At 42.6% G+C, this 27,466-nt stretch overlaps 1 protein-coding gene across 4 annotated transcripts in view; it reads left to right on the forward strand.

The window, feature by feature from the left end:
• The first annotated feature begins 4,985 nt into the window (after positions 1-4,985).
• Positions 4,986-27,466, forward strand: part of LOC103191071 (teashirt homolog 2) — a 181,885-nt gene continuing 159,404 nt past the window's right edge. For all 4 annotated transcript variants that reach the window (XM_007912030.2, XM_042341786.1, XM_007912027.2 and 1 more), the window contains exon 1: positions 4,986-5,077. In XM_007912030.2, coding sequence (XP_007910221.1) covers positions 5,038-5,077 — 40 coding nt within the window. In that variant the 5' untranslated portion in view covers positions 4,986-5,037. The remainder of the gene's footprint in view (positions 5,078-27,466) is intronic.

Genomic DNA, 27,466 nt, shown 5'->3' on the forward strand with positions numbered 1-27,466 from the left:
GATAAGAGAACTGTGATTGGCGTCTCTGGGTTAGGAGGTGAGCTTGGAATCGAACAAAATCGTTACGATCGGTATATTTGCTTTTGCAGGTTAGGTTTCGAAGGCAGTGTGCCAAGGAGTCTGGTTACCAGGACTTTTACAAGGGGATTGTTATCAACAGATTGAGAGGGGGAGGGAGTGGGGGAGGGAGAGAGAGAGAGAGAAAAGAAAGGGGAGGGGATGTTAAGGCAGAAATTGTGTAATTATAGTGTTACATTCTGACTATGGCAAAGATAGCACATGTGCTTTCATTGATGTAAGATGCAGACGAGGGGGAGAGATGGGTGGTGATGGTGGGGAGGGGGGGGGGTATCAATGCTGTATGAATAAGTTGTCTTATTATTGATTTGAAAGGCTGTTTCATGGGGGAGGAAGGTGTGTGTGTGTATATATATATATATATATATATATATGATCGACAGAGACCAAATTGGTGGTGTTGCAAGTTTCTGCTTTCTTGCTGTTATGTCATTTCGTTTGACTATAATAGAGGTTTTCTTCTCCCCCCCCCCCCCACACCCCCCCCCCCCCCCACCCACACCCCCCCCCACACCACACTTTAACCCATGTTTTGGTGGGTCGTGCCTGGCTGATTAAATTGATTAGATTACAGTGACTCTGATGCTCAGAATCCAATCACTAATCGAAGAGGGGTTGAGAGAGGGGTTGAGTTGGTGGGGGAGGGGGGGGGGGGGGTGTGGTGAGGTTGGGGTGGATGTCAGAGATTTCCAGTGATCCATTGCCATCCTGGAGCAACAGATTTTGCAACTACTGAGCAAAGCAGCTTCCATTCCACTGAAGTTGTCAGCTCCAAAGGGAGGAGAGGTTTGCACGATGCAAAGTATCTCCTGGAATATTGCAATGCAATCATAAATCATCTATTTTTAAAATATATATATATATGTAATCAATACATTTAAAAAATCGGAATCATTGGGCGTGAGTTGACTTATCAACCAGAACAGCCGAGTGACATTTCACTCCCAAACAACCTGCTCAGGTCCCCACCCACTCCCCCCCAAAAAAAAGGCTTCGGAACACGTTTCCATTCGTGATTAAGGACACAATCCGCTCATCCATCAGAGCCCTAAAGGGTAGTAACCACTTTACTCATCATCTGAGCCGCATTGACACTGCGTCTGTGTGTGTGTGTGTCTGTGTCTTTGTGTGTCTGTCTGTGTCTGTGTGTGTCTGTCTGTCTGTGTGTGTGTGTGTCTGTCTGTGTGTGTGTCTGTGTGTGTCTGTCTGTCTGAGTGTGTGTGTCTGTGTCTGTGTGTGTGTGTGTGTGTGTCTGTCTGTGTCTGTATCTGTCTGTCTGTGTGTGTGTCTGTGTGTGTGTGTGTCTGTCTGTGTGTGTGTGTGTGTGTGTCTGTCTGTCTGTGTCTGTGTGTTTGTGTCTGTTTGTGTCTGTGTGTGTCTGTCTGTGTGTGTGTCTGTGTGTGTGTGTGTCTGTGTGTGTGTGTGTGTGTGTGTGTCTGTCTGTCTGTGTGTGTGTCTGTGTGTGTGTGTGTGTGTCTGTCTGTGTGTGTGTGTGTGTGTGTGTGTGTGTCTGTCTGTGTCTGTGTCTGTGTGTGTCTGTGTGTGTCTGTCTGTCTGTGTCTGTGTGTGTGTGTCTGTGTGTCTGTCTGTCTGTCTGTGTGTGTGTCTGTGTGTCTGTCTGTCTGTCTGTGTAACAGCTCACAACTTTATTGGGTTTTGCCTCCGCGAGTGGAGCTGTTTCCAAATCCTGCTTTTCCTGCCTGATTTCACAGCCTTTTTTCTTAAAAAAAAACACCCAACTGGTGCATTAAAGTTGGATGACACCAAATGTGTGGAGCACAGGTTAGATGGCACCCACTGTATTTACCAGGATTTGGGAATTTTTAAAAAAATATACAATAATATATATTTTTTTAAAAAAAATCTCACATCCACTCACCAGGACATCTTTTTTTTTTACCCATCGCTTCCCTGGCGGGTGTTTTTTTTTTTGCATCGTTGGTTAGGAAGTGTTGCGATTCCTTTTTTTACGTGTTACTGAAACTTTAAACCGTTTCAAGTTTTGTTTGAACTTTTTTTGGAATCCTCTTCTGCATTTAATCCCTCGGTGTGAGGAGGAAGGGGTTGTGGGGTTGAGAGAGAGAGAGAAAGAGAGAGAGAGAGAGAGAAAGAGAGAAGATTCATCTGAAATAACTTTCCCAACACAAGACTGAAACTTTTTTAAGTTTCATTTATTTTGATTTTATTTAGAAGGATTTTTTTTTAAGCCTTTTTTTAAAAAAAGTTCCAAGTGAGTTTAATCGTCGTGGTCCTCCCTCCCCCCCCCCCCCCACCCCCCAAAAAAAAGAGCCTAAGATCCTTATGAATTATTAAGTGTATCGAAAATTGTTTTCTGCATTGTTTTGCAATATTATAATAATAATATATATAATAATATTAAGCAGCAATGACTTTTATACCTGATTTGCTTTATTCAGTCTCATTTATTCAGTGCTAAACATACGTCCCACTGTGTGTGTGTGTGTGTGTGTGTGTGTGTGTGTGACTTTTCCCCATCATGTGTGATTTTTTTTCCCAACCCACATGCCTCAAAATGTCTCGACTTTGCTCACCTTTTTTTTTAACCCCTCTCAACCGATTCGATTGCACGTTGAAGCGCATTTTAGTCATTTTTTTTTCCCTCTCTCTCTCTCTCTCTCTCTGGGGATCATTTGCGTGGGACACTGGCGAAACGTTTATTTTAGCCCATTGCACGTGAAACCTGTGTGTGAGCGGAGTGTTTAAACCGACGACAGGACGTGTGCACACGGGATTGCTACCTGCACCCGATTTTGCGCTGAACTTTCGGGTGAACGCGCGTTCGCATTCGCACGCGTTAACGAACGCAGTCGAATCATCTCCGACGAGAGCATCAGCTTTCAGGAGGAGGGGGGGGGGGGGGGAAGAGAAAAAAAAAAAGTACTTGTTGGAGGGGGTGCAAACAGCCTCTTTTGTTTTACCGATTCATTTAATGTCCATAAAATCCCCAACACTTTTTTTTTTTTTGCTGCGCTTTGCAAAATACCTGCGACGTCTTTCTTTCGCTGTGTGTGTGTGTGTGTGTGTGTGTAGTGTGTTTTTTTTGGGGGGGTTTAACGTTTCGTGTGGTTCGTGGCAGAGATCGTTTGGATGCGGTGCCTTTTGTTGTCGAGAGGCGTAGTATTGGGGGAAAAGATTGCAAATCAAACTATGCATTAAAACCCACCGAGTGTGAATTGCGGCTCTGAATGGACGATGCACAACGTTTGCGTTGGGGTTCAAGTGTTTCGGTGCTCGTCCTTCAGTGACACCCCATCGACTCGCTTTTTTTTTATATAGGGGGGCAATTAATTGGGGGGACACACAGATCTAACCTTTGTGTGTGTGTGTGTGTGTGGGGGCGTTCACAGCAATTGCAAGGATTGATTATCACTACTACCCTTAAGATTATTAGTGCTGTTCTCTTACTGAGTGCCATTCGAAACGGATCAGAAGCCCCGACGAGAAGTTTCCGCGATCATTGATAGCGTTGTTGGAAAAAAGACTTTTGTGGCAGATTTTCACGCACTGTAATTAATGAATGAATGTGCAGCGTTGTCGCGCGTGTAAATACATACGTGTCGCAGCACATACGGTCGCGGAATTTTTCATACGTGTGTGTACGTGTGTGCAGACTGCAACCCACTTGTTTTATCCTGGTGAGAAATAATGTGCATGATTTTTTTTTTTGCCCCCCACCACCCCCACCCCCTCCCCCACCCCCTCCCCCACCCCCATCCACATTGATCTGTATCATCTTTTGCAGAGAAGTCAATGCCTTCTTATTGATGCATCAATTTCCCCCTTTTTTCTTCTCTCTCTCTCTCTCTCTCTCTCGTTCTCTCTCTCTCTTCTCTCTCTCTCTCTCCCTCCCTCCCTCCCCCCAACCCCTTCCTCTCCTCTCTTATCATTCACCCCACATCACTCCATCCTCCCCCTCTCCATCCCCATTCCCTCTCAGCTGCTGTCTAACGTGTGTGTGTGTGTGTGTTGTGTGTGTGTGTGAGTGAGTGCCAAAGGGATGAGGCTGTTATAGATTGCATTTGACTTTGCCAGAAGGAGGAGCAGGAGGGGGAGAAGAGGAGGGAGGAAGGGAAGGAGGGAGGGAGGGAGGGAGGGAGGAGATCGATGCTTCCTTCCATCGCTTACCCGTGTCTGTGTTAGTGAGACTGAGCCCAACAGTCAGTCCCTCCCGAGGAAAAAAAAGAGAGAGGGAGAGAGAGAGAGAGAGAGGGAGATAGAGAGAGAGAGAGGCTGCCAAAGCCACCGAGAGACCACCCAACCCAACCGACTGAGAGAGCCACAGCAGCATTGAAGCTCCAGCTGGGGAGGGGGTGGGTGGGTGGGGGGGGGGAGACACACAGGGAGACACACAGGGAGAGAGAGACACACACACACACACACAGAGAGCAGTAAAACCGACCTGAGATCATCCAGTGGGGGAGCTCGCCCCCCCCCCCTTTTTTTCCTTTCCTCCTTTCCCCCTTTCTCCCCCACCACCCCACCCCCCCTCTCTCTCTCTCTCTCTCTCTCTCCCTCCCTCCCTCTTTCCTTCCTTCCCCTTTGCAAATCCTCAGCAGTCATCTCCCCCCCAAGTGGCAAACACACTCACTCACTCACACACACACACATGTCATATCATACAGAACATATGTAGTATATATTTGCACACACACACACACACACAGCTGGACTTGCACCCCACAATTTGTACCCAGCACTCTGTCTCCCCTCTATCCTTCTCTCTCTCTCTCTCTCTCTCCTTCCAATCCCCTCTCCCTCCTTCCTTTCCCTTCATTCCTCTCCCCCCCCCCACCCCTCTCTCTTTCTCTCTCTCTCTCTCTCCCCCCCTCCCCACCATCACCACCACACTCCAAAGCCAACCTCATACACACCTGAGGAGGAGGGGAGGGGAGGGGAGGGGGAGAGAAGAAAAAAAAGTCAACTTGAAAGTCTTACAAGATGCCTCGAAGGAAGCAGGAAGCACCTAAACGGGCTGCAGGTAAACACACAACTTCTGTTTGATCCAAATTGTCTTGTCAATTGCAATTGCAATGCTTTCTCTCCCTCTTTCTCTTTCTCTCTATCTCTCTCCATCATTGCTTTTTATTTTGTGTGTCTGTGTGTGTGTGTGTGTGGGGTGTGGGGGTGGGGTGGGTGTGGGGTGGAAACTAACTAACTATCTAACTAACTAACCAGCAACTCAACTCATTCCCCCTTTCTCTCTTTTCTTTTTTTCTCTCTCTCTCTCTCTCACTCACTCTCTTGTCCCCTCCCTCCCCCCCCCAAAAAAAAAAATTTTCTTTTTTCCCCCCTGGATTTTTTTTAAAAAAGAAAAGAAAGGTGGGATCAAAAGAGAAATGTTGCCTGGGGAGTGGGGAGTGGGGGGAGGGGGAGAGTGAGACATTCCCCCCCCAAGGAAATGTAAAGTTTGCTTTTAGTCATGTTTATATATGTGTTCCCCCCCCCCCACACACACACACACTCCTCTTTCTCTCTCTCTCTCTCCTTCCCTCCCTCTCCTTTCATGGTTAAATAGCGGTGTATCTATTCTGACTGTAGTTCATGCATTGTAAACCCTCCTACGTTTTATCCTCTTGTCAGTAGAGCTGAATCCACTCACTGCGAAAGATGAATGTGTGTTTCCACTATTTTACTGTAATCTGACACAGTGTTTGCAGGGCAGGGGATTTGCACTTGTACTGCTCTTGTTTGGTAATCAAATTTGGGTTTAAATGTGCTGTGTTTGTGTGTGTGTGTGTAAAAAAATATAGGGTGAATATTCTTTGAAGAGAGTGCACTCACACTCTCTCTCTCTCTCTCTCTCTCCCCCATACACACACACTCCACTGCAATTTGTTTTTTTTTAAAAAAAACCCTGAAACTACAACTGTGAGTGCCCTAACTTTGTGCATCTGTGTAATTGCAACTCTGTCTGAAATGAGTTTCACTCCTTCCCCCTCTCCTTCCTCCCCCACCCCCACCCCCTTCTCTCTCTCTCTCTCTCTCTCATATAAAAAAAAAGGAAAAAATCCAATCTGTGAAATAAATTGCCTGCTTAAACATTTCTCTCTCTCCTGAGAGTTGTGATATTTGGTGATGTGGGCCACAGAAATAAAAGTTCATTTTTCATCTGCCGGATCCACCCACTTAACTGGTCTTAAAGTCGATTGCCATCTTTGATTTGACGCGTGATTGATCACCTGTCATCTTGGAGGCTTTGATCTATTCATTCTCGATAAATATCAATAAATCACTCACTATGGCAACACATGTGCTGTTGACGTAACGCCTGCCCCTGTCATTTCCTTGCCCAGACATGCACAATTATTTTGTTGTTTAGGGTTTTTTTTTCACAAAAAATGTGTGTGTGTGTATGTGTTTTTTTTTCCCCCCTGATTTCCTTTCCTTTAAGGAGACGGGGATGAATACATTATGAAGAAATCTTAGCTATTAGTTTACACGCTTTCAACTTGCATGGCTGTAATCTGGTAAATGTGTCAGTGCTATAGAAATAACCCTCCAGAAGACTTTCTTCATTGTTGAGGTAATTGTCTCTCCCTTGACAGGCACATTCATCAGTGGCTTAATGGTCAATCAAAAGTTGGCAGGCTGAGTGTTTTCATTCTTTCCTATACACTACATTAGGCATACTTAATCAAAATGTCTCTGTGTAATGGCTGTGAAGAGTTCATGACTGAGTGATCTGTTGTCTGCACAGATAGAAAATTAACAGCTCAGTGCTGGTAGATGTACGCTTGCAGATAAACAAATCGTGCATTAATATTTCATCTTTGAGACCTCGATGTGCTATCAGCAGAATATTCTTGGCTGTTCCTCTTCCTGATGGTTTCACAGCTGTAACTCATTTCACTGATGACTTTACTGGGATTACCAAGAGTGACGACGAATTGATTACCTGGCAGGAACAGGAAGGGGCGAGGAGATGTGGGCTGACAGACGTGATATAATAAGTTCAACAATGTGTGGAAGGGGAGAGGGAAAAGGGGGAGGAGGGAGGGGGGCGCAGAGAGACAAAAAAAATCAAGTCACAGTCGTGCGTCTCACGAAAACTTTGAATCGGGTTGGACTCTTTTTAAAGGGACATTTTCCGTTCCTCCCCGAAACCCACCTCGCCGCAATCTCTCCGTGCGGCTGTCACTCTCGATATTTGACACGGCTGCCAACCGGGGGGAATTCGTACAAGGCTTGGTCCGCAGTATGCTTTCAGAATGCGAAAGTTTGACGAGTTTTCAAGCGTGGTTTTGGCACTTGGTGAAGTCCACCGACTGGGATTCCACAATGTGTGCGGCGTAAAATCATCTCCGTGGCCCATCTCCTCCAAATTCGGTGTCTCGTCCCCCTCTTTTCCCACTTGCGGGATTTTTAAGTAAAACTTAGAAGGATACATTTTGGAACCCAACAAATAACTATTGATTGAGAGCGGAAAAAAAAATGAAAGGATACATTTCGCAGCCAAACAAATAACAATTGATTAAGAGCAAAAATAAAAGGATACAGTTCGCAACCAAACAAATAACTATTGATTAAGAGCAAAGATAAAAGGATACATTTCGCAACCCAACAAATAACTATGTATTAAGAGCAAAAATAAAATCAAACAAGGTACCGTATAATATTAAATGTCAGGCAGCTTAGAATTTATTTTTGTACTTCACTCTGGTTTAACAACAAACATTTCTGGCTTAACGTTTTCCCACAGCGTGCCTTACCACGCAAATAATCTTCTTAATTTGTCTTTGTTCTCCGCTAACATAACGTGTTTTCATCCGGGACATAGAAATTGGCGGCACCGGAGGTCATTCAGCCCATCACGCCTGTGGCATATGTTGAGGTGACCGAATGAATGACTGGTGTAAGAAAATATGTCCCGACAATCCTGTCAGATTTGTAAAATCTCTAAAGAATAGAATTATAAGTCTAGACAATTAAAAAATATCAGAGAGAGTAATTCTGGAAGCTTAGTCCTGCTTTGCAGGGATTTTGTAAAAAAAAGCAGCAGGATTTTATTTTTAAAAATTCTGTGTTGCATTTTCTGATCAAAAGGATCAGTTTAACTCCATTTTAAACTTAAGGCAGGAACTAGTTTCAATGACTTGGGAGGATAATTCTTTGTCATACCGCTGCCCAATTCTTGTTGTCATTGCGTTTCATAACAGCAAGCGATAGCTGAACGGGAACAATTTAAAAATGAGTTTTTGAGCTGTACAGTTACTGCATTAGATGAGTGTTTTTTTTTTCTCCATTGACGAGTAACATCTTCAGATTGTTTTAAGTGCTAGTAAGTGGGTCAACAACATACTGTTTTATTTTCTTTTACAACAATATGACTGTGTCAGAATGTAGCCCTGAATCCAGAGTCTATACTAATGTCAGGGCTGTCCTGCGGGGCTCTACTGACAGCCAGATCCTAGACTAGTGGCTGAACAGGTCAATTTCAGATTTTCGTGAACTTTACAGGAATCATTTGGACTCTTTAAAGCCTTCAGTGGTTCAGTAAGCTCCAAGATTGCCCTCGAGGCATGTATGTATATAAAGAATCCCACGCACGTACGTGTTTTTGGAGCGAGATGCCTCTTTGCACGGAGCTAGTGTTTATGTTATTGTCATGTGGAACCACGTAAGATTTATTTCATAGCTCCGCAGACCCAGTAAGCTCCAGAGACGAAGAAAAAGTTTATTATAAAGTTATAAAGACATGTGTTGCAGATTGTAGCGCTTGATGCTTTCCAGCCCAGGAACTTGAATGTTCTTCTAATGGACCATGAGGCAACTATTTGTGGTGACAAGCGGGTTATTCACTAAACAAGAATTAACTGTAATAATTACAGTTGTGTGTTAGCCCCACAAGAAGTAATTATAGATTAATGAACACCTGTATCCTGGGGGTACAACAGACTTGAATTCTTGCTTTGAACATTCACTTAATTGTACTGCTCAAGTAAAACAAAACAAGGAATGTAACTACGAGAGACATGTCAGATTTGGTGCTATTCACATCTGTTTTCAATAGCTTTTCTGTATATTTTGTGTCTGCTTAAAATACATATATACAGTATGATATCTGAAACATTCTCCTCTGTTGAAATGGCTAGATTTCTTGTGTCTTGAGCTTGTTTTAAAACAGTGCTTGCATGTGTATCGAAGTCTTGTGCCGAGGTAATTACAATCTCAAGATTGAATAGGCCGTACCTATGGAGATATGGTGACTTTACATTGAAACTGAGGGATGGAGTGTCAACATTTTTCAGTTTGTTTGAATGTTGGGTAGATACATTAATTGGCAGGACATAAATTGCCAAGGCTGTAACTTCCAGCTTGCTTGCACCTGTACATATACATAAATTGGTCAGTGCACATCACGGTTGCTTATGGGACATTACTGTGTGCAAATTGGCTGCCGCATTTGCCTACCAAATACAATCATTACGCTTTACAGGAAATCCTGTGAAACATTTTGTGACAGCCTCTCGACGTGAAAGGCGCTATGTCAAATCACAAGGATTATTTATTTATTATCTATGTAAGGTGTTCGTCACCTGCCAATTGACTCGTGTGAACCATATTTAAACCCGCAGTGTCTCACAATGACATCTCCTGCATTCATAGGTGGGAACTAAAGATCTGAAGAGTTTGACAGCTATTTCACTTTTGCATTGGAGGTTGATTTTCAGAGCAACACACGGCTAATATATTGCGCTGCTGACCTCTGCCCTTTGCCCCACATTACTGCCATTCAAAGAGACAGGAAGCAGAATTAATTTTCACAATTGCAAATTAGAGAAGTTTAAAACTCCTCATAAATATTATAGATTGTGCAAGTTATGTTTTTCTTTGTATCGAAGCAAGCTTTCCTGTCGCACCAAGCTATGGCATGAGAAGAATTATAAGATAAGTAGTCAGGTATATGTTTGTGAATGATGTTGCAACGTTATCAGTAGTGGAAATACATGCACTATAATAATCCTTGCACTTGATGTATTGCCATATCACATTGTCAAGACGTCTCAAAGTGCTTCACAAAATTTTACTGTGATGTGTAGTGACTGTACGTTTGTAAGCGAACATGGCAGCTAATTTGTGCACAGCAATATCTCACAAACAGCCAGTCTTACCTAGGGGGATTGTTGGCCAGGAGAATAATGCTATCGGATCTTTAACATTCACCTGAACAGGCGTAAGGTGCCTTAGTTTGATGCTTCATCTGAAACCCTAAACCCGACTCATCTGAAATCGCTCTTATGTTTTGGCCGTCGATTCGCAGGAAAGCAAGTTTTTCAGACTACGGTCTTGCTTTTTCTGTTTTGGATTGTTGCGCTGTGTAGAGAAATACCTGAAGCAACTCAATGTCAATGAACCCTTCAGCTCAGTTACTGCCTTCTTTCTACCCCCTCGCTCAATAAGTGTGGCCTACCGGGACGGTGGTAATAACACAGCATTACGGTAATTGGAGAGCCGGTGCCAGATGCAACAAAAGGAGTGTTGATGCAATGCTCATATCACAGTCGTGTGTTGGAACAACTTTTTGTAAGCGTGCTACTTGAAATAATAGGTAGGCACAACTGCCAACCAGAAGGTCATGACTTTAAGGCCATGACCTGTCATTCTCTCCAATTAATCGGCTCATTATGTCAGCTCTCAGCAAGTTAGTGGCTGGAGCACCAGGAACTCTGGGGTCGGTCAGGTGGTCACAGAATGAGATTGACCCTGGATACAGAAGTGTGTGGTATCCTATTTTCTTAGCTGGAGAAGGAGGAGGGGGGGGAGGCGGGGTGCAGGAAGAGTAGAGGTTGTGATTAAATGCCCAGAAAGGAACTGAGAATGGAGGAATATATGCCTACCTCTATGAAGTACTTTTTTTATACACACCTCTGCTTACCTGGCAATAAGTAGGAACCCAGTTGTTAGTCGATTAGCAGATAGCTTTTCCCAGGGTAATGATTCCTTCAAAAGAACTACTACTAATAATCTGATCCCTCAATCCACGACTGTTTGTGGGACACAGCTGTGCGCAATTGGCTTCCACGTTTCGTCCACAAAATACAGTCAATTCACTTTACAGTATGTTCCTCAAAGCGCTTTGAGGCATCTCGAAGACGTGATACAGCTATCAAATGCAAGGATTATTATTACTTACTTGAATTACAGCTCATCATATGGGCGGGAGGGAGTGAAAGCTAGTTCTACGTATCTGGATCTACCCAGAAGCAAGAATAGGCGCTAGCGCTCATTTATGATTTGCTATGGGAAACAGATGCACACTGATTAAGAATATATTAGCGATGACCATATTGTGGTTCTAAGGTAGAGAATAGAGTTTAATTAAAAGCATCTGTTTCCCACGTTTAGTGCCATATTTATATGAAGCCAGTACATTAGTTTAAAGTTTCAGGGTCCTATGGGAAAATTTTCGTTCTCCGATGTACGGTTATCTGAAACAAACTAGTACAATTGGTTTATTTTTGTTTGCTTATCTTTTTGTTTTCCTTTATGCGTTTGTCAGTTAGATGTCAGGATATCATTCGAGCAGAAACTCTAGTGGGGGGAGTGAGCAGCAACACAGACTCAAAAAGCTGATTGGTCTCCTTCTGTGCTGTAACTGTTCTATAATTCTTTTAGTAGAATTTGATGCATCTCAACCCACAGTTATCTGTGTGCTCGTCACTCCACTGAGATAGTCCTTTCCATTATATTAAGCTAGAATGCCTCAGAGTGCATATTCCCCTTAAAAAAGGGGATTACTTTCAACCTGTGGTGATAATAACAATGATAAATAATGATGCTGCATTCGATACAGCACCATATCAGGTTATTGAGATGTCTCAAAGCGCTTCACAGGATGTACTGTAAAGTGGATTGACTGTGTATTTTGTAGATCTTGTGAGCCAAGTGCAGTTCCATGGACAGGCAGGAACATTGTGCACTTCAGAAGGTGACCCGGTGAGCAGCTGGGTAAATGTTCTACTTCAGTGAAACCTTGCCTTGGTGCTTTCTGCACTGATGCTTTTGCTGTGGGTATGAGGTACATTACACTCAGTGACATTGCCACATGTGCAGTGTTGCTAAATATTATGGCTCGCACTCACTCCACTTTGCTCGGATAGTGCTATCTTTTATCTGGTAGATTCCTGATCTGCTGCGTTGTACTTTACACTACTCCCTTAGCATTGAGCATTTTGGTTACTAAAGGGACACAAAGTATTGTTTACTCTGCAAAAACCGTTTTGTAACCAAACCGTTGAATAGTTCTCCAATAGGACACAGTACATTTAAACCGCTTTATAAATCATTGAGAGCAGTTTTACCTATACAATGTTTCAGGCTATTTTTCCAGTGTTCTCTCCAAAGCCCCTGAGGAAGAACTCTAGGTTCCTAATCACCTTTAAACGAGGAGGGAAGCAGGGAAATGATAATAATAATAATAATAATAATCCTTGCATTTGATATAGAACCTGATCATGTTTTTGAGACGTCTCAAAGCGCTTCACAGAATATGCTGTAAATAGACAGAAAGAAAGAAAACAAAAATAATTGAAAGTAGCAGTGCATTTTTTTTTGAGTGGGGGGGAAGGGGGCTGAGGTGGCGTTCTGAATTTTCCTTCACATAATAACATTTGGATCGATTCCACACTAAATGCCTAAAATAAAGAGCAAATTGTAGATCATTGGCTTGCGGGGCCAAGGTAAATTTTCAAACATGTGGTTTACCTTTTGACTTGAATACCCGTAGGAAATTGCAGTACCTTAAATAATTGCATTGAAATACAGTTGATGCGCAATTTATCTCACAGCAATGCTTTGCAGAGTTCAGCTGTAAGCGTGGCAAGCTGAGTGCACATCTCTACCTGAGGAATATCCCCATTCTGTTTCATGCACTTCCATCTTTGACATTTTCACAGTGGCTGGGAAGTAGGTAGAGCAGTATAAAGATGTGTCATAATCTGTAGGATGAGGGAAGAATGTTGCTACTCAGTTTAAAAAGTAAGAGTCCAGAATTTCAACAGCATTTGTGTATTTTTTCCCAAGACACATTGGAGATCATCGTGCTCAGACATCCAAACTACTCTGTGCAACTTTTTCCCATTATTCTCCCTCCCTACTCAAACCTTGGGCAATGAGGCCAATTGTCACACCTAAATTGCTCCCACTTTCCAGCAAAGTCAGCACTGGGCATCAAATCATTTCTCCTTTAAGTGTAGTAGTGTGGGTTGCATGTCCATTGCATTAATGACTGAAATTAAGTGAGTTCACGTCTGCTGTTTTGAGAAAGGTTAGCTAATCAGCTTTACTAATGACTCTCTGCTTTTCTGGCACTTATAATAATCGTTAGGCTCCATCTCGGTCCTCGCTAATGAAGTTTCAGAGATCTATTTTGCCATTTCACATTTGTCCAGAATGGCTAACCTTGCCTTCCTCCTGCCGTTTACATACCTGAGGTTACAGACCGGGAAGTTCCACAACGAGAGAAAAAAAATTACTAAAACACTCCAAAGCGTTCGTAGACAAGCGTCCAAAACTGCCAGAGTTCTGGACCTTGAGCTGGGGTGCCTCTATTTAACGGCAGAGCTGATGGATTTTTGACAGCTTTATAGTTGACAAGTTCCATGGCTGTTCATGCAGCGCAATTATGTTTTGAGTTAATTTGATATAATCAAGTTGATGTTATGCAGTCCCAGTTGACTCGAGCAGTGCATGTAGTCAATTTTTGCTGCTGGAGGTTATAAATAGGCTTTGAAATTTGGCTAATCCCATCACACAAGAAAACCACTCACAGAACAGCGCAAGGTTCGCATTTATTCCATTCTCCGAAACCACATGGAAAGACGCAATGTAATGTCGCGGCATGCTAACCTAGTGTGAGCAATTAGAACAGGATTTAATTGCCATTTCTAATATTGGTTGAAATGTCTTTTTTTAAGTGTGGGGGCGTGGGGGGTAGGTTGTAGCTGAACTTGGCTTTCTGACCTGTGTAGGCTTGGCAAAATGTATCCTGGGAACCAGCTTGGTGGAATCTGCCTCCTGTGGCTTACACTGCCTTTGCAGATGTGCTCAGTTGTAATCACTCAACCGATAGACTGGGGTTAGTAAGTGACATAGGAGTCAGGTACCACAAATTAAAGCATTTCCCACAGAAGTCGTAAATAAGCAGTTGATACTTCTTACAACTAGATTTAAATGTGATCAGGGACTGTCATATTTAATTCATGCTGTTTACCCCCACCACCAGCCCCAATCACACCCCATCCCCTCCCCGTGACTGTTCAACACTTTCATACCCAAGTTAGCAATGACATGGGCGCACTGCGGAGCAGTATCCATAAGTTACATCTCAAACTTGACGTTCTAGCTCAATTTCATAAGGATTGCTTGTGATTCCAGACCTCGGTTTTTATAATACCTTTGAGTGACCTGGCCAAACCTTTGTGTCAGTACGGACAGTTTAGTGCTATTGCCTAATATCTGCTGATTTGGTTTGAAACTGCTCAAGCCTGTTTCAGGTGAAGCCCTCAATGTGAAGAAAGCAGCCCAATAGTCCAGCCCTGACAAAGCATGCTGTATACAATGCATTCTGGTGCCCAGCGGATCTGTTCTCACCACTCTTAGTCTCTTCATGTTGCCCAAGCCTAGCATTACAAGCTTGTTAATGTGCTTCCTTCTGGTGTACTTGCGTGAACCTCAGTCTGTTTTCCTTGAGCATGCATTGTATAATAATATCAACAACTATTTGCATTTATATAGAACCCTTCACGCAGGATAGAGTATCGGAGTGCTTAATGACAAATTTGCGGGGAAGGAAATGTTTCTAATTGCCTATGTGCCACCGTGTGAAAAGTCACATTTGCAATTTCATAGCATGCCCCTCATGACTATCAGAGGCAATAACCACAGCAACAGATATAAAGTTGTACCAGAAATGTTTCTGAAGGTAAATTTCAAGCTTTTTAGGTACTTTTGACAATGGGCCATCATACTAGGAAGACACTGTTCTAACAGTTGGTATTGTGTGATGTTGTTTGGATTAGCTTTGTGGCGTGAAGTTAAAAACAACAAATTCCATTAAATCGTCAAATGCCATTGAATATATCATCAGAATATGAGAATAACCTCCCTGTGGCTCTGTGACTAAAGTCACTGCTGAAAGTGCACCTGAGCCATACAGAGAGAGAAAGAGAGGAGCAGATTAGAGTAAGAAAGGATGAATGTTGTGAAGAATAAAATAAATCCGAGTCTTTTAGTTTCAACCAATTAAATTTGTTCCTTAATTCCAGAAGTACCAAACGGAGAGGTTCAGGGATGCAACTAATATTATCGTGTGATCGCTGGTATTGTCTTATATACACAGGAGAATAAAAATGAGCATTGTCTCTTTTCAGTAGCGTTTTTTCTTCCTTTGCAGTTGATGTTATTAGGTGTCACGTGTCACATGTCAGTGTTATCCTGTATAAGCCGTCTTCTCCTCACATAAAAGAGTAAAGCACGGATTATTCCCGTGGTTGGGTGTGGTGGCTGGTACTGCTAATCCCGAGCCCAGATAGTACAAAGTTGAAAGTAACAAAAAACCCAAATCCGATATTGGGCGAAAATTTCGCTGTTTGTTTTTGAAAACAAAAGCACAGATGTTCAAGAAGGAACTCCAGGTGTTTTCTGAAGCCTACAACTTGATCAAAAGCCAGGGTAACAATACATTCCCAGTCAGTCTATTCTTCACTCACGGTATGTTGGAGAACCTGTGCCCACGTGATTCAGTAAAAGAGTTTGAGGTTGCGTGCACTTTAAACAATTTATCAGAACCAAAGGGCTGCGTGTAAAATAAACATCGACTCAAGTAATCACTCACTCACTCACTCACGTTGGTTGAATTGCTGGCAAGTGACAAAGCCATGTTATCTGCATCAATGCCAAGCATAATTTTGCATTTTTGATGAAAGAAAAATTGTGAGAGAAAAGTGTTACTCCTAGCATTAAGAAAAATTACCATCTTCACATGCATGAGATAAGGTGACTTGAAATCGTGTCGAGTTAAATTAAATCCATCTTCCCTCGATATAAGTGCATTGTACATCAGATTTAATCCGCAAAGATAATGTGTTCATTCTTGATGTGTGTTTTTTTTTCCCCCCTCTCATACTTGTCTTGTCTGATGCATGTGAACTGTTTGAGTTGACTGTGAGCATTATTTCTATTTGTAAAAGCAGGCAAAAGTGGCAGGTTGTAAATGCTCTCGAGTTAATTTGATGTGCATCAAAATAAAGTTGACTCCAATCTGAAGTTGACTCGTGTCACGTGTGTAAACGAGGGTACGTGTCAATACGTGTTGTTGTTTACCCGCCTGCCATCCATTGGAGACCTTGCCGTCATCGGAGGGAGCCACTGGCAGAATTAGCTGTCAAAATCCGTATCTGGAGGTTCTGGCGTCTTGGGGGCAAAAGATAGATTATAAAACAAAAATCCTTTGTCGGGCATTTCACCTGAATATCAAACCAACATTACACCAACTGAAACTTGAAAGGTTTGAAATTTAATTCGGGTATTTAATCCAAATATTTTCGAAGGAACTTTTTGTCTGTGTGTCTGTACGTAGGATTAAATTCTTGTGTACATATCAAAGCGATTGGTATTCATGTAACTTGCTCCCACCTTTTTCCACCCACTGCTTAAGCACTCCCAGATCACATATAGCAAAGGGTTAGATTCAAGGTAAAGCTTCCTTTTTATCTGCCGCTGTAATGTCCCTTAACCCAATGTGCAATTGGGACTGACAGCTTATCATCAGTATGGTTCTGTAGTCCTAGAAACCTCAAGGAATTAGGTTGAGGCTGGCCAGACTCTTGCAAGCAACTGAGAGAGGAGATATTAATCAGGGGGTGAATTTTGAAGCCAATCCCCCACAGGGAAAACTGAGCACACTTTCCTCGCCACTGTACAATTCATTTGCAATTTATTCCATATGTGTTCAGAAAATGATTTTCCGTACCTTAATTTTATAAATAATATAAGCAAAATTGCAGATAATGTTTTTCTGAAAAAAATCCTTTTGTTAGTCACTGGGTGTGCGACATTTTAGGGCGAGATACTTAACACTGATGTATATACTTGACGAAGGCGGCAGTATGTTTAAGAAGTGTTCCAAATGAAAACGAAGGTTTATCTCTCGGTGACACTTCGGCCTCACAAGACTTTAATGACTGCTACAAAGCAGAGCTGCCCTCTGAAATTAACCATTACACAACCAGGTTCTCTTAACCCTTTTGATGTGGACTGTGCTTTCATTATTTTTTGTGGGCTGGCATTATCCGTGCTTGTCCCAGACTGAGTCATTTTAGTGCATGGTGTGGGCATATAACTCCACTGCAATGAAAATGATATTATAATGTGGCTTCTGCCACTAACAGATATTGAAGCAGTTACACCAGAGAGGAATTACCGCTCACAGCGTTGAGAAATTACAATCTACTTTATTGCTCTGTGTGGCAACACATCTCAAATTTCCCTTTAGCCTTCAAATGCGCTACAGCACATGCTTTTTGTGTTGCAATGAGCAGAGTTAATATAATATGAATTTCAGGGATGGGTTTGCTGCCAGGGAAGCTGTGGCAATACCCTGTGTAAATGAAGCAGTAATCTCTCACTGCACTAAGGATTGACCGGATGATTAGATAACCGTGGCTCAGGTCATGTCTTTCAATTGACTGTCACGTCCTCAGTTCACCGCTGTAGCACACTTTACATTATTATTTGATCACACCTTCTGAGCCATGGATTTAGAGGAAAAAAAACTGGCTGGATTTTTGTTTCAAGCCCCTGCTCATTTCACCAGGGCCTGCAAACACTCTGGTGCAGAGCACAGCCTTCAGTTATGCTGACTTCAGTCAGAATGCCCTCATTCTGGAACTGTAGTGTGTACTCCGGGAAGCTATATGAATGCAAGTTGTTGTTGTTGTGCAAGCTAAACACTAACCAGGCTCCAAGCGAGACTGCAAGTTAGAAGAACTATTTTTTCCCCCACATATGTATGGATATGCAGAATGATATCAAGCGCAGTTGGTACTAGGTAAGTTCAACTCCTTCAAAAAGTAACTGATTAAGTGCCTGCTTGAGACTAGTCCTGAGTTTATTATTTACGATGATAATCCTTGCATTTGCTATAGCGTCATTCACGTCAGGTGGACACCTCAAAGCGCTTCACAGGATATGCTGTAAAGTGGAGTGACTGTATTTTGTGGGCGAAGAAATTACAGTACAAGTAGTGGATCAGTGCGGGTAAGAGAAGAAATACTCCACTGGACAGAATGGCTTCCATGTTGCTGGGCTGGTATGTTTGCGAGGAAGGGACAGAAGCCAGATTTGAATGGTGCAGATATGTGGTATTTGCTTGGTTATCTATGAGTTCAGGGAGTATCTGTACAGAACGTTTCCTTGGAGGTTGAGTGGGTGTGGAGAAAGTCACCACAGGCGAGGTTTTGAGTGGTTTGCGGTAGGAGTGGGCTGGATAGGCACAATGATCTTTTCTCACCCGTACTTAAGATATTCTCAGTCATACCATCGGGTGCATCTAGGTATTCTCAACGAAACTGTTTGTAGGAATTAATAACTTAAATCATCTTTTTTTGTAAATCTCTGTTCGCTTTATGACTAGTTTGTCCAGATGGTGAGTGCCGGACACCAGTAGGGGGGGGGAAACTTTATCCTTTCTTTTTTGCCGAGTTATTAAACCTGACAGCATGAGGAGAGAAATTAACAGATTTTCCCCCAGTGATGTCCACACTTCAGCCCACACATTTTTTGAAGAAAAACAATATTTGTATTGGATATGCCGATTTTTACCTGTGGAACATTGTTGGCCAGGACATGGGGAAAAACTCTTCTCTTTCGACGAGAGGCTAAGGAAGTAGCTGATGGGTCGGGGGAGGAAAGGATCATATAACATAGGTTTTAAAATAGTTAGTTTCTAATGTGCAATATTTTTCAATAGCAAATCCTGTAGGTAACCATCTGAGTATCAGGCCAACTCTTTGCAGTCAGATGTAGTCTCGGGGTTTTGATTTCCGTGGTCACATTTCTACCTAAGTAGGATCGTGGCATCTCACATGAGATGCTGATCTGAGGGTCAGACTGAACTGAGGCGCTGGGGGTACATGAGGCATCTAATTTAGACCTTTTAGTAACTTGAGTGAAGAAGCATTTGGGGTGAATTTGATGACCTTAGCAAAGAACAGTGTTGGGAGGCACAGGGAAATGCTATTAAGCGGTCGGGTTTGTTTTCTTGTTAGAAAAAAAAATCGGTGATCGTTCGTTCCCAAGTAATTTTTTCACAGAGCTTTGAATAAAAAGGGAAAAGTGAAAAGGTTTCTCGGGCAAGTGCAAACTGCCAAAAGAACCAACCTGAAGTGAACTGCGTTGACCTGAAATGTGAAACAAGGTGCCTGGAGGTGGCACAATTGCCTGTCCACAATTTGTAAAGTGGTCGAGTGTGAGAGCCAGATAGTGTGTGCTTTCCAGGAACCCTGCGGTCTCGGGCCATACATTATCCAGCTTCGGTAAACCAGGATGTTTCTGAAAATCAGACAGCCATCCATCCCCCGTGGACACCTCACACAGCATTTTTTTTCCAACCGTTGGGTTCGGATGCCAGCGCTCTCCATCTTACTGAATTCCGCAACACAACAGTTGTCATATTTGATTTGTCATGTTCAATTACGTGCATTTGTAAAACCCTGAACATTTTGACAGGTTCAAATAAGCAGAAGAGAATGATGTACAAGTTTCCATTTTAAAAATTTAGACTATTTTGGCCAACAAAAAGGGCACTTTTCTTTTGAGTGTATATATTCTGGACAAAATAACATTTGGCAGCACGCAGATGCCACTCGGAGAAGGAAGGCTTGGAATTACCAGTGGGAAACACTGTGCAGAGCTGTTGGATTCAAAGTGTCATATTAGATTGAGACATACTTTTGACACTGGATTCTTCCAGTCCCGATGGCATGCAGTGTAAATGGTGAAATAGCATCCACGCTTGCTATAGAGGTCACGGGACCGGGCGGGAAAACAAAAGGAAACGGCCTTTACACGTCCTCTTGTCGATGATTGGGAATCCTGTAGCTAACGATTCGATTCCCAGGTAGGTCGAAACATTGTTCAGGTTGCCTTACTCTACTTTATCTAGCAGTAAGTAGGAACCCGGATGTTAGTCTATTGGTGTATTGCTTCCCAGGTATAATAATCCCTCCAAAAATAGATAAATAAATAAATTTGGTCATTCAATCCATTACTGTTTGTGGGACATTGGTTGCTGGCTTTGCCCACAGGATACAATCAATTCACTTTACAATATTCTATGTGAAGCACTTTGAGATGTCTGAATGACGTGACAAAGCATTATATCAAGTGCAAGGTTTATTATTATATTAAAGTGCTCTAGTCCAGGACGCACATGCAGTACTGGGCTCTCCAGTTTTCTCTGATTGCAAAGACCACCTCACAAGCTATAGGACGCCCTGCATATACTTCTCCTATTTGAGCAGTGGCATGTTTTAACATCGCAAGGCAATCAGGGTTGCGCTGTCTGCCAGTCTAACCTGGAAGATGTGACTCAGGGGGCATTCTCTAAAGTGATTAACTTACAAGTTACTTCAATAAGGTCCATTCACTGAATTGAGTTAGTCCAAGCATTATCGTTCTGAGTCAGAGCGACGTAAATGCACAAAATTCTCCCCATGCAAGCTACTATCTCCTAGGTGTCTGCAATGCTGCTCTGTAGCCAGACACGAGGAGATGTGTGACAGATCCCAAGATGATGTGAACACACATTTCTGCTCCCTCGCAGTGAGGTTAAAGTTTGCCCTCACCTGCCACCCCTCTACCCAAAAGCTTGCCTTGGATCACGCACACCCTGCATTGCAGGGGGTCAGAATTTGTATCCTGCCCTTTTGTAGCATGCTAAACATTTCCTTAGAAGGACCTGTTGTCATCTTTTGTTCGGAAGAGCTTTGAGTGAGGAATGCCCTAAAACCCATTGATCTCAAGCTTCCAGAATATCCACTTTGTGATTTGTTTCCATTACACAGTCAAACTGTTTCTTATAGAGTGCAGTGGTCTAGCCTCAAATGCCCTTCCTCGTAACCCATTCCAGCTAACGATTCCCTATCTATTTTTTTTAAAAAAGTCCTGGTTTCCTTCTTAAATTGCCCTTCTCAATCTTGCGTCCATGTCGTCTTGATCCTGTTGCCTCAGTGTACAGGCAAGTTTCAGTTTTCCTTACTCTGTCCCATTAAGCTCCTTATACACACTGCTTACTATGTACTGCATCGAGAAAACATCTGAGCAAGGTGACTATCGAAGATAATTATACATCTTAAGGTCAGCATCGGAATAAGTGAGTGACAAGCAAAGGTTTTCTGTGAATCAATAGATGCTGGATGTTACGCTGATGTGAAAAACATGTGGGTGCCATGAGCATGATTGATGGGTTGCGCTAGAAAAATCCTCAGTAACACTTCTCTGATGGCATGCTTGCTTTTCTTCCGTAGTTTGATTCTATTAACTTTCAAAGCTTAGGTGATCAAGTAACAGTTCATCACAGTTGTAACTCCCCCTCTAATCGCTCTGACTCACTCCCTCCCCTCTCTATCCATCTTAAAGTCCTGCTTTAAAAGCTAACTCTTCGAAGGTGCTTTTGGTCACCTCTTTTCTCCCCCCTCCCCCCCCCCCCCCACCCCAGTTCAGCATTTCCCCCACAATTGTAAAGTGCTCGAAACGGTATTCTCCATGAAAGGTGCCAGATAAGCACAAGTAAGACAAGGAGTCATGTTTATGCCCCAATTGGTATAAGGAATTAATCTGTACATCATGTAAAAGATATGAAGTGTTTATTTTATCTCAGCCCAAACAACCATGAGGTGCTCCCACCATGCTCAATAAAGGGAGGCCAGATTTTGCGCGTACTATTAAGTACGTGCAAAATCTTAAATATTCCCCAAGCTCAACAACCACAAGGGGGCCTTCCCCAGACTCCACCAGTATCTCCATAAGCGCAGGGATTGTCATACAGTTCACCTCCACTTCACTGCAACAAATTAGGGCATGTGGAATAAAACAACCTCTTCCATATAAATTTACTGAAAAGTTCTTCTGGGTTGTCTTGGAAGTGTGTTGTCCCAACCCAATGAATTGTGTTTGTACGAGGTAAATTCTCCACTCGAAAGATGTCACTTAGCTATGTTGAGTGTCAGCACTTGGGAATTTTGGAGTGCGAGTACATTTTTCTGCGTCGTTAGGAAATAGTTGTTTTTTTTCCTTCTTCCCCCCACCCCTCCCCCTTCACTTTGTTTGCATACAATATTCTCAGTGTTTAGAGATCACTTTCTGAAAAGGTTATGATGGGTGTTTTACTTTAATTTTAACTAAATGAAGAAGGAATACAATTTCCACCTACAGCTATCTCCACTTTATTCCCCCCCCCCCACACCCCAAAAAAAAGAAAAAAGTGTATAGATTTGGGATCACAGTGAAAAATGTTCAGACGGTGCTTTTTTGAAGTGTTAAATGTTGTAGTTCTATTGCATCGGAAGCTGCATCCAGGGCTTTTATGATAGCGGTTCTGCTTGAAGCCCTTAAAGTCACGTTACCAAAATGTTATTTAGCTTGAATTGGTGCCTAATGTAAAACTGCAGGTGCATTTCCTTATTTTTATGTCAGTCACTTGATCCGAACAGGCATTGTGCTGTCAACGTAAAGGATGTTCTGTGGAGTCACTAAACGTAAGCATCAATGAGGTTTTCAAGAACCCAGAAGCATTATTACAAATTCTGGGACTCAGGATAATGTATCGTATCAGGTGCGCATGCTGTACTCTTGTCATACTAATTACTGCAACAAAGACTTAGACACTGGAAATGGAGAGTTGATGGAACTTTTTGGCATTAAATATAAATATGGTTTCCACAAGGTTCTATTTAACACCATTGATTGAAAATAGCAATCATTTTCTTGTGCCTTTATAATTGGAAATCCCATTGTCAAGGGATAATAAAAGATCATTATTTTTAGCAACGAGTTTAACGTGGACCCCAAGGTCAATTAGTAATGACTACAGGGAGAGCTACAGGACTTCAGTTTTGTTGATTCAGCCTGGCTCAGTTGGCAGCACTCTCGTCTCCGAGTCAAAAGGTTGTGGTTCAAGCCCCATGTCGATTCTTTGAACTCACAGCCTAGGCTGACCCTACGTAGGTGCCGTCCCTCAGATAAGACATTAAACTGAGGTCTATTGGCCTGTCCAGATGGACATTAAAGATCCCACGGCACTTGAAAATACGCAGTAACTACACCTCACTGTATATCCTGTGAAACGCATTGAAAGTCCTCCCGACATGAAAAATCCTGTATCAAATGTAAGGATTATTATTATTTATTGTTGTTATAAAGCACTGGATAAAGAAACCCGTGCCCATGTCTCTTCAAATATTTTGTGCTGAAGTACTTGTATCGGAAGAGAGAAACGACAACCACATTTGGCATTAACTCTGACTGTTTAAAAGATGCTGCAAAAATATTGACGGATATTTCTTTAGAGGGGTGACATTACAATCTGTGTTGCAGTGGAGAGAGAGAGAGAGAGAGAGTACCTGGAATAACTTGAGAGAATTGGGAGGAAGTCAGTTCCTAATCAGCTGATACAAGGGTACAGTGGCTGTTTGGTTTCATATCTGTTTATTCTAAAATGGTATTGAAACTACTATCGATGAGACGTTATGGTCTGAGATGTGATCAGTGAACCTCGCATCACTGACTGCAGTTCTGTTTACGATCATGGTAGGATGTCTTGCAAAGCCTTTTTGCAGAGTCTCTGTGGCCCTTACTACACGGAAAGCAGCGCAGTTTTAGAGTTTACTACAGTTCCAGGAATGCCATGCTTCCATTTTGCGAGTTGTTCTCAAACTCCCTTCCATTCCTGATACCTTCTCATTCCATGACATGGAAGATAGCCAAAAGAACATTCTGCAAACTGAAGGTAAGTACCTCCCGGGAATGCTAGCAATTTTTTAAAAAATGCTAAAACCTTTCGTAAATTGCTAGATAAACAAGTTGCAGAATTTTGGTNAAAAAAATTTTGTAACAAAAAATAACCAACTTCCTCGGCTCTTAATCCACCCTCTTCCCCGAGAGGTTTCCCGTGGACGGTTGCTCAAGTGAACGTGAAGCTGCTGGTTGTGTGAGAGTGGCGGACGGTCTGCAGTGTTTTGGAAGCTCGCGAACATCTTCACTCCCCTCACACTGCTAAGCAACACGTTGATGTTACAGAAAAAAACATTGAAGTACAGATCATTGCTTTAATGACAGTTTCTCAAAAATGTGGGTGGGGGTGTGGGCGGGGATTGTGGGGGGCGGTGCAGGTGGGTTTGGTGGAAGAGAATGCACTTGCAAGTGAGGGATTGATATGAAGGACGGAGTGCATTTGTAAGTAATATCTATAACACGATGTCTGATCCGCATTAACTCCAGCACTTAGCCAGGCACACACTCGCAGCAGGTCAAAGCATCTGCTTCAAGCTCGTCTTTCTAGTAAGAGGAGCAAAACCTCTTAACCATCACAGACAGCCGAGCGTAGTAAAAGTAAATGTATATTACCGACGATTTGACTTCCGGTGAGTTTATAGAGAGCCCGATGTCCAGCGCGAGCACGTTGGCAGAAGTTAACAGAAGGATTCTTTCGCCAGATCTTTTTAAAACGGTTTAGGACTACATCCCCAGGAGTGACAGTCCGACAGATCCGGCTTCTTTGTGACTGAGAAATTGCTCTGTCACGTGACTCCATCGTTCCTTTGTTGCTGTTGCAAGCGCGGAGAGCAGATGTGGACTCTCTCCCCAGCCAGCTCGTCTCGGTGAGAAATGGCATCGGGAGCAGAAATGTTCCCTGCGTTGGATGTGCCGCGCACTCCGATGAATAGATGAGAATACTTGCCATCTGCCGCAGACGGCGATTTTATGGAAGCTCATTAACGGCGAATTCTTACAAATCTTATGCCCGGAAATCTGGCACAGTGACACAGGTGCAAAGCATTTGCTCAACCAGAAATTTCTGACGTAAACAGTCCACCCGCTTGTCAGCCCTCAAATATGCTGCTTAGCTGTAGGATTGCTGCACTATTTGCAAGCAGCATCATTTTTTTGAGTTCAAGTTGCTGCAAAGAATCTTCCGAAGAGCTCGCTGTTTAACCCTTTCCTGTGTTTACCATCCGCACTTCTCTTGTGCTTCCAATCGCTGTGTTGCGAAGTGCTCATTCAGTCTGTTTCACTGGTAGTTTGGGTCTCCGATGCATGTGCTACTAATGAGTATGCTTTTTTCAGTCCCAGTTGTAAAGGATAAACACTTCTTCGACCCAATAAAACTTGATTATTTGGAGTCTAAAGGATTGCAGGGATAAGGACTATGTGTTGTATATAGTGAGGTCATTTCATACTTCACCAGAGGTTCACAAAGCTCCCTCTGTTGGTAAGTGTTTTACTAATAACCACTTATGTAGTTCTTTTCACATAGGAGGATGCTGCCTTGAAACACTTGACAGAGATAATGTGGAGCACTGAACTGGGTAGGAGGAGATGAAGGTGTTTGAGGATATTGACCAAAGGTGTTATCTAAGAGATTTTTCAAACAGATTTCAAGGCAGGGAGAGAGGATGCTAGGCTAAGGGGATTTGGGACAGCTCCCTAGAGAGCATAGCTTGGTAGTAAACACGCAGTATTCACTAGTGCTGTTGAAGGCCTTGGGTCATGGAGGAATCTCATGTTAATTCCTTCTTCATCCATTGAACTCTGTAACTGCCTGTGTTAAGTGCAATTTTCCTGCTTTGTTTTCCGCGTAGTCACAGGAAGCAACTGAACAGAAACTGTAATAAGAGTGTTTTTGATCACACAATTGCTAGCTGTTATATCACAATATAATTTATTTATTATCTATAGTTAAATAAAATTAAACCTACACTTAAATTTGCAAAGTGGAGGAAACACCCTCTCAACATGAAAGACGCAATATCAAATGTAAGGATCATAATAATCCTTGTATTTAATATAATGCTTTTCACGTCTTCAAGACATCTTAAAGCACTGTAAAGTAAAGTGAATTGACTATATTTGTGGGCAAAACACAGTGGCCAATTGCACACCGCAGTGACCCACAAACAATCGTGGATTGAGTGACCAAATTATTATTGGTTTTTTTTCTTGAGGGATTATTATCAGGCGTGTGGAGTAATGAAACTTGCCCAGGGTTTCGCCCTTCCGGGAATCGAACCCAGGTCTCTCGCTTGCGAGGCGAGTGCTCTAACCACATGGAGCTACAGGACTCATTAACACATTATGGTTATTGTATTTAAATCTATTGTCCGAAACTTCTTGTAATTTCCAGCATATTAACCTACCCTATATAATAGGATTGAATTAAATTTATTTCTGTGACTTGTACTCATTCAGAACAGACGACAGAGACTTCTGACTTCAGGTCACCGTGAGTCTCAGTATGTTGCATCTTCCTCTGTCCACGAGCTCATCAGTTCTGCTGTCGTCAATTGTCATTAATATTGACCAATTAATGCCCTCTTTGCAATTGATCATTTTCCCCAGTCCTGTCAAAACTCAAAGTAATTATGATAATTTTTGCATTTGATATAGTGCGTTATCACATCATCCCAAAGCACTTCTCAGGAATTATTGTGGTGTAGTAACTGATTATTTTTATTATTAATAATAATAATCCTTCATCCTTCCTTCAGCGCCTCATCACTGCACCTCAAAGTGCTTCACAGGATATGCTTTAATGTGATATGACTGTGTGTTTTATGGATGAACTCGGCAGCCAATTTGCACACAGCAATGCCTCACGAACAGCCATGGAGAAAACTGTCAATTTTATTTGGGGATCGCTGGTCAGGACACCAGGAGAAACTCCCTTTTTCTTTTTGCATAAGATTGTGGGCTCTTTAACGTCTACCTGAACAGACAGATAGGGACCTCAGTTTAATGCCTCTTAATAATAATAATAATAATCCTTGCATTTGATATAGCACTTTTCACGTCGGGGGGACATCGCAAAGCGCTTCACAGAACACACTGTAAAGTGAATTGACTGTATTTGTGGGCAAACGCGGCAGCCAATTGCGCACAGCAATGTCCCACAAACAGTCGTAGATTGAAAATGACCAATTTATTATTGGTTTTGGTTTTGGAGGGATTATTATTAGGCTCTGTGTGGAGTAAGGAAACTTGCCCAAGGTTTCGCCCTCTGCCTGAAATTGAACTCAGGTCTCTCGCTTCCAAAGCGAGTGCTCTAACCACTGAGCTACAGGACTTCACTATCCTCTTCCAAAGGATAGCA

This window comes from Callorhinchus milii, unplaced genomic scaffold (genome assembly GCF_018977255.1).
Source record: "Callorhinchus milii isolate IMCB2004 unplaced genomic scaffold, IMCB_Cmil_1.0 Scaffold18, whole genome shotgun sequence".
NCBI lineage: Eukaryota > Metazoa > Chordata > Chondrichthyes > Chimaeriformes > Callorhinchidae > Callorhinchus > Callorhinchus milii.